Raw genomic sequence first — 8,495 nt, forward strand, 5'->3', positions numbered from 1 at the left:
TAAAGGATTTGATTTATGTTTTGTTTCTGTTTATATATAATTTAGTAATATTGATTTTTTGTTCAAATTAATTATTTTATTATTTAACCATATGATTTTTTAGTAAAATCATAGGACTATTTTATTCATACTTCTGTTTATTTTACATTAAATGTATTAACATTTACTAATTTACTTAAGACTTATCTAAAAAAATATTTGTTAAATCAATATTAAATAAAATATAAAATTACAAATAAAAACAACAATATATTTTGTATTATTTAGCAAAATAAAAAAATTAAATTAACTGCGGTAATTATATAAAATGTAATTGTTAACTAAACTATTCATTTTTTCTATCAAGATTTTACTGATTGACATAAAAATTTAATTTTTTATTTTTGATACTATTTATTACTAATTCAATAATTAAAAATTTTTATAATCAATGCTATACATTTAGAACAATTTTTTTTTAAGTTGTAGTGCAAATATATTGAAAATCAAAAATGTAATAAATATTAGCAATTTAAAACTACAGATGCATATATTATGCACAATTTTATGATATTTAATAGTAAATCTTAATTCAAGTTTTTTCACATTAAATCATTTGTATTCTCTAATCTTAATAGTCAATAAAATATTTATTTCAGTTTAAGTATTTACACATTTTATAAATACAAAGTATCGATAATAAGTTGTAATACAAACTAGCGAGTATTATTTAAAAAAATATCTCCTAAGTCCTAAGAGTGTTGGACTATTCCTTTAGCCAAAGTGGTGTTAGATGATGTAGTATCCGTGGCCAGTACCACTTTACTAGAATTATAGTGTATCCTCAATCCATATTGACCAGAATATTTCATCTTTCATATTATAAATTGCATTGTATTTATATTATTGTGTACTAGTTATTTGTTCCATACAGTTTTTGTAATCAATAGGTGTCATGACATTTTGTCATCCTAACCTAATATAATTTAAATAAATATTTGAAAAAAAAAATAATCAAGCGAAAATGTCACGTATTATATCAATGTCATTAAGGGTAGTTGCTCTTAATAATTTATAGGTAACATTAACTCGTATCATATTTAGTCATCGTACTTATCGTGCCCAAATGGTATTGATTGTAGATTTCATTTAAAAATAAAAATAAAATATATTCATTATATTGAAACCCGCGTGTTCCGTTTTTATCCCGCCACATGATTTCTAACCGAGTTTTTCGTTGATTCACGAGCGACTCCGCGCGCGCTCTAACTATAACATCGCGTTACCCATCTCGTAGGGTTCATCGATTGTCGCTGATAAGACTGTTTTAACGATAACAACTAAGTTAAATAATTTTGTTTTTATTCTTATTATTATTGTTGTTTGTTATCGTCTTCGTCGTCTTACGGTCCTTACCGTCACGGCGACGGCAATTCGGTTGTAACGAGAGGCTGAATTCCCGCCTAGCGTCCAAGAATTATGACTCGTATCTCGTAGAACGTTACGGATCGGATCAATTCGTAGTAGTAGAAGCAGCATCAGCACCACCACTGCAGCCTCTACTTCCAGGAGCAGCACCATTTCCAGCGTTACACAACCAGTAGCACTAACTCCAGAAACAGCGATGGAATACGGCACGGGCGTGGCTGTGTTTGCTGCTCCGGAGGGACGTGCCGGTGTTGTGGTTTAGCCGACAAGTCGGCACATTTAGGGATCAGCAGCAGTATCCGTCATGGCGGACGGCCTGTACACATGCCAGCAGACACGGTTCCACCGGTTCCATGGGTACAACCTCAGCCTGCACGACCAGCACACGGTGGCGCACCGTGAAATGAGCTTTGCCAACGCCATCGTGTTCAGTGAACGATCGCTGTCTCCGGGCGAGGTGTTCCTCATCGAGATTGAGAGCAGCGAGAACGGATGGTCCGGCCACATCCGGCTGGGCCTTACACAGCTTGACCCAGACGTGCTGGAGCGCACCGGCCACCTGTTGCCGCAGTGCGCCATACCTGACATGGTGGCTAATAAGTCACTGGGCGAGTCGTGGATTTGCGCACTCACCAAACATCAAGCATGGTATGACGCCAACTTCTTGACCAAGTACTTTCGCCTAGAGGGCAATCACATATTCACGTCGCGAGGCACCTTTCCCACCAGCATACTAAGAGCGTCCAACGAGGACAAGATTGACATGTTGCCAACGGACGTGGGCAGTCGAGTTGGCGTGCTATATTTGCCCTGTGGTCAGAATATGGCTATTATGCATTTCATCATCAACGGAGAGTTTATTGTGCCACTCTCTAGGACTATACCGTACAACGATAGTCCCATCAGAGCAGTGATTGACGTATACGGTGCCACTAAACGAGTGCGCATTGTTCAAGTGTACAATGGTAAGTGACTAGTTTAGTTAAAAACATGTTTTCGTTTAGTATTTAAGTGTTATACCTCCTAGTACACATCTCTTTCTAATACCTCTGTTCGATTTTGGAGTACTGAATTTGCAAATTTTACAGTGGATACATTGTTTATTTTGTATTTGTATTATCTTTTTATAAAATATAACATTCTAAAACACCATTTTTCATGTCCACCTTAGTCATTTAATTGTTATAAAATAATTTTTCAATCGATTGTACTGTACAATACAAGTGTATTGTGTATTTTAGACAATAGTTATTAAATTTTACTATTATTTGTTTTGTTTTTAGTGAACACGTTACAGAGTGCATGCAGAGAGATCATTTTGAAGAATATCAACACAGCATCTGTATCAAAATTACCATTACCAAATGCTCTAAAAGAGTATCTCCTGTACAAGACTTAATCGGTTTTTAATTTCTAGGTTTATCATAACCCTAACTTATGTTTCCAAAATATTTATTTAATTATATAATTACCATTACAAATGTCAGTGTTTACATTTTTAATTGTTTTTTTTTTTTTAATGTAATTTTTATTATGATTTTGTGTGTGAACATGTAACAAAATATGTGTATACCACGTATTAATTGTAAGCAAATTTATTCATTAATAATGTTATTTATTATAATATTCTCCCTTATTTTAAAATGAAAATTGTTTATAAATTTTAGGCCAGTATGTTTATTTTGTAACAAGGAAATACAACTTATTATTACTGCCATGTTAGTATTGTTAATAATAATTGTATCAAATTACTACACATTAAACTAAGTAATGATTGAATAGTTTGGATAAGTTTGAGACTGAAGGAACAAAAGTTTAAATAGAATTGAAGGTTTTATTTAATTGGTTAAAGCATGGCCAAGAGAGGGGGTTAGCCCTTATCACAAATTTAAAAGGTCCAGAATGTGCCTTAAAATTACAACAACAGTAATTAGTAAATTAACAACAAGACTAACAATTTTTTTATCAATTAATTGTGACTACATCAATGTTCAAGTATACTATACTTATTTTAATTAATATTAATTACAAATTATTAAATTTGAATAAAAAATGAAATTATTTTGAGGGATAGGGCTCACTAAAAGTAATAACCCCCTTATATTATGAACATGAGGACAGTTGTTGTATGGAAAGATATTGTTATCGATGATGGGAGGGTTAAGCATTTCAAAAAAATAAAATTGAAAATTAATTGTTAAATAGTCAATTATATGATCAGTGGTTAGTACCATACAACATTTTTAAAAATTGGATACATAAAAATGGCTTGTGAAAGGATATGAGGAATTATCCATATGACATCCTCTTTGGAATCATATCTAAATAATTAATATGTGTACAACTTTCAAGTATATACTTATGACAAAACATCCTTCTATGTTAACATTAAAATAATTACAAAAACTCAATTTATTTATTTTGAAGAATATGTACTTTTGTAGGAACGTTGGTAATTAGTACCTATATAATAGATTTCGACTCAAATATGGTCATTGGCGAAAATTCTAGGAGTGTTAAAGGTGTTTAGCGCCCCCAATATATTCTATGAATAAATATCATAATTCATAGTTTACTATATCATTTTTGAAACTTAAAATGCTTTAAATAATTTTTTTTATTTGCTATTTTTAGTAGTACTGGTACTGATAGTTCAACAAGTGAATTAGAACAATATATATGCCAGACTCATGGTACAGTAATTTATATTATTCTATAATTGATTCTATAACAAACCATTTAAAAAAAAAGCTTTTCTGAAGAAAGTAGTTAAATACTTATTTAGCAACAGAGAGCTTTTTAAATCTAAATCATAAAGAATAGTTAACTTTTATAAGGTAATTTACTTATTGATCTTATTTTTTAGTGAATGTTTGTGATTTATTGAATTATTTTATGTATATATTTTTAAACTTTCCATTGACAAGAATCATAGGTGTGTCCAGACTTTTTTCGCAGAGGGTACATTCCTAACCATAATAATTCTTACTAACTCAATGATAGGGTATAATACGAGAACGTCCGGTTTTTTTTAATTTGATGTATCATCGTCCCGATAAAATACCACCGTTTGTTCAAGTGAATTTATTACCTACTCGTAATTGTTAGTTATTAGTAGGTTCGTTATTACTTCCCGTCCTTACAATTTCATTTAAATTTAGATTAAGTTATGACAATATGCAATGGTAATAAGTTTACCTATAACATTACGATCTACAAGACAAGTTATTTTTTTTTTTGGGAGGAGACAGATATTATCCTTTTATTTGTCCTCTATTTTGAATTTGGTAATCTGCCAACCTTACTTAATGAGGTTGTCTGAGTATAGTTTAACCGGTATTTCATTAAATGAGTGTACTCAGGGATCATACGCAAAAAAGTAAAACAATTCTATGACTTTTTCAAAGAGACCTTTTAAATACATTTATTTATTTGCTATCTTAACGTATCCAACGAAATATTATATATGGACAACCATTATATCTTAAATCGTGATAGTGATATAGGTTAATAATTACAGGATATTCGTATTATTATATTCATATACATTAATAGATAATTATGCGGATTCACATTGGTATGGGCTTGCGGCAGTGGCCGCTTCATCTCGCAGGGATGGCTAGTGCATCGTGGACACGCCAATGATAAGAATGTATTGTTCTCTGAAATGGTTTTTGTTAAGAATGCTTACAAATCAGATAAACTAAATAAATACTTGGAATATTTAATAAAAATCATTAACAGAGATATTTATCCAAATTTATATAGGTACATAGTTTAAAGTTACATTGGTTTTGGTAATTCCTTCTTTTTCATACAAGTGCATACAAGAACATCATAGAATTGTGCTCAAACAATTTGATTTGCATTTATTTTAAAGTATAAAGTATCACATTCTTTTGATTATTTAAATTATTCCACGATATCTATGTATTTTTTAAATTAATTTCAACATATATTCAAATTAGTTAGAAAAACCATTTTAAGTGAATTTTTCATGGTAAATTCAATATGAAATGAGAGATAAATTTCCATCAGTGAAATAATTGATTTTCGTATAGATTTCAAGTTATTTTGTATCCATGTGAATTTGTATAATATACTGAATACAGGGGTGTGCATATACATTTTTTTCCGGAGGGAGGGTCAATATTTTTACTATTATGTATTTCAAATGTAATTATTTTACAGGACAATAATTTTGATACCTAATAATTAATTTTATAATACTACATAGATCATTATTTTGTGTTAGATAACTAGTAGAAAAGTATAGGGAAAAGAAGAAAAAAATTATGCATGGTGTTTATAGATTTAGAAAAGGTGTATGAAAGAGTGCAAAAAGAAGTTTTAAAGTTAACATAAATGCGATAAAGTGATAAGAATATAACCTGGAAAAAAATGTAATAAAATCTTGTCGTGCAAAATCAATGCTGTCATACACACCTGTCTATTTTAAAATAAAGAAAAGTAATTATATTAATATAATGTAAAAAATACTAATATTTATTGTTCTACCAATCTATTACAATAAATGAAAAAAAGAGGTCCCAAAAATATATATAAATTTGATTTAGGATATGTATGAAGGCTCGAGGAGACTAGTGTCAAGAGTTTGTGTGGCGAAACAGAAGATTTTAACGTAGGAGTTAATGTACATCAGGAGTTGGCTCTAAGCCCTTATTTGTTCTCTATGATAATGGATGAAGTTATAAAAGAGATACAAGTTGAGTACCATGGTGTATGATGTAGTTTTAGTAAGAGGAAATCCGGAAGAAGTTAATAATAGGTTGGATAAGTGGAGGTTAGGCCATAAAGGAAAAGGATTAAGTATTAGTAGAAATAAATTGGAGTTTATAGAGTATGACTTTAGAGGAAGTACCAAGGAGTGGAGGGGATAAGGATAACAATGACTATAAGCGGTTATGTGATAAGTAAAGTCGAAAACTTTGAAAAATTTGGATCATTTGTACAAAAATACGAGGGCTTTGGCATGGATATAAAACATTGGATTTAGTGCGGTTGGATGAAATGGAGAGAAGTTGGGCGTTTTATGTGATAAGAGATTTCCAATAAGGCTGAAAGGTAAATTTTACATAAGTGTAGTGAGACCAACTACGTTACATGATTCGAAATGTTTAGCGGTTGACAGGTGAATAGAACAGAGTATGATTGTTGCGGAAATGAACATGCTTATATGGACGAGTGGAGTGAAAAAAGAAGATAGAATAAGGAACGAATATATGACAGGTAGTATTGGTATAGCGTATTAGTGAACAAGATGAGAAAATAGACTGAGATGGTTTGGGCATGTGATGAGACGAGAGGAAAGAAAAACAGTAAGAGTGATTATGAAAATGAACGTTAAAGGAAAAATAGGAAGAGGAAGACCAAAAAAGAAATGGTTGGATACGATTGAGAATATGAGGGCGGTTTGTGTGGGTGTTAATGTAGAAAATCGAGACGAATGGAGGTTTAGGAAAAAGATAGTAAACCCTAAATAGTTGAGAAAGGCGGAGAATAAGAAGATACAACTACATATATCAATAACCCTGGCAAATTTTTATAGTATTAAACTTAAATCGTATAAAAATATTAAGCAATACTTTTCTGTCTAAATTTGTTAAAATCGGAGAGGTTAAATACCCAAAACTCCCCTATGTACGCCCCTGACTGAATTTATATGTTAATAATGTAATATATTTAAAATCTAAACTTAATTAGTCTAGAAAACTCATTTTTCTCTCTTTAATTTAAATAATTTTCCGAGAGAAGTTAGGAATATATTAAATTTACGTGTTACAATTTTTATTCTGTGATTAAATTGTTTTAACATATAAAGCAGTGTTTTTCAATCTATTAGTACTGACGACCCAAAAATTTGCTGTTTTTTGATTACGCATCCCACCAACCATAAAACAATAAAATAAAAATGTGTGATAATATAATGATTAATAATCAAAGTACTGACCTGCCTGATGGAACTGATCACTAGTCGCGACTAATAGGCTGGGGAATACTGGTATAAAGTAATAGTCAATATTATTAATAAAAACTTGAAAACAATGTTAAATTTTATATTTCTATTGGTAAATAAAATACTTAGTGATTCATGGCTTGAAAATTCAAATCAAATGTTTAGTTGGGTATAATTCATGATCAGGACTGGGGATTGAATGCATTTGCGTTTATTGAGTTCTCCCGACACACATATTTTTAAATATTTATTTTATTTTCATTGTAGAATATTTTTTAAAATCCGAAAATTAAGTTAAGTCAAATGTAATCAGTATAAATGTTTGAAATAAAGTAATATATAATTTAATTTCTCTTCTTCTTAGCCGAAAATGTCTTCTTTATTTCCTATCTTCTTTTGGATATAGCACTCCTGACATTTATCTCTAATATCAAATTTTGATTAAATTATAAGTATATAACTCACTATTTTATTTCTGATAACTACAAATCAAAGAAAAGCTAATCCAGCTCTAATTTAAAGAATCTATTAGTAAATAATTGTTCAAACTAGGGGGATTTTTTAATAGGTACATAAAATGTACCTAATAATGGTAATTTGAATTATTTTATAATGCATTGGATAATCATAGAATAATATATTTAGTATAGTAATTAAATTGAACTTTACTCAGAACTGTTTTTAAGGACAATAATGAATCATTTCTCTCAAACTTACATCAAGAATATAAAGGCGGATTTAGATGGGAAGAGTTTCTCGTACCAAGTACTTGAGAAAATCGTAACCTGTAACAACATGTACTCTAACAATATGTACGATTATCGTAACTATCATGCGAAAAACCTTTCAAAGAAATTGCTTGTTAGGTTTTAGACGAGATGAATTTCTCGTACCTAGCTTGCGAGAAACTCGCCTGATGGGGAAATCATACCTTTGATAAATTACGGGCTTCTACTCGAATGTAATAATCAGTTTGAACGGATTCATACGAGTCTCGAACGTTCAACACATATGAAAAACCGTTTTTATTAGTCAATATTTTTAGAAGAAATGATCAAACAAAATAATCTTGACAAAAAAAGGCCGTGTTTATCGCTTTCGAAAATCGCCT

At 30.3% G+C, this 8,495-nt stretch overlaps 1 protein-coding gene across 1 annotated transcript; it reads left to right on the forward strand.

Moving 5' to 3' along the window:
• Nucleotides 1-1,288: 1,288 nt before the first annotated feature.
• On the forward strand, nucleotides 1,289-3,232 carry LOC112694499 (neuralized-like protein 2). The gene is made up of 2 exons (XM_025569982.1): nucleotides 1,289-2,372; nucleotides 2,691-3,232. The coding sequence occupies exons 1-2, from the start codon at nucleotides 1,712-1,714 to the stop codon at nucleotides 2,804-2,806; spliced, it is 777 nt and encodes a 258-aa protein (XP_025425767.1). The 5' UTR covers nucleotides 1,289-1,711; the 3' UTR covers nucleotides 2,807-3,232.
• The last annotated feature ends 5,263 nt before the right edge of the window (nucleotides 3,233-8,495 follow it).

This window comes from Sipha flava, unplaced genomic scaffold, assembly GCF_003268045.1.
Source record: "Sipha flava isolate LNK unplaced genomic scaffold, YSA_version1 130_pilon_pilon, whole genome shotgun sequence".
NCBI lineage: Eukaryota > Metazoa > Arthropoda > Insecta > Hemiptera > Aphididae > Sipha > Sipha flava.

What these genes read in the sequence shown, in the direction of transcription:
- LOC112694499 (XM_025569982.1), top strand. Translation starts at nt 1,712, where the DNA reads ATGGCGGACGGCCTGTACACATGCCAGCAGACACGGTTCCACCGGTTC. An exon ending in CATTGTTCAAGTGTACAATG is followed by an intron (nt 2,373 to 2,690) that starts GTAAGTGACTAG and finishes TTTTGTTTTTAG; the next exon opens with TGAACACGTTACAGAGTGCA.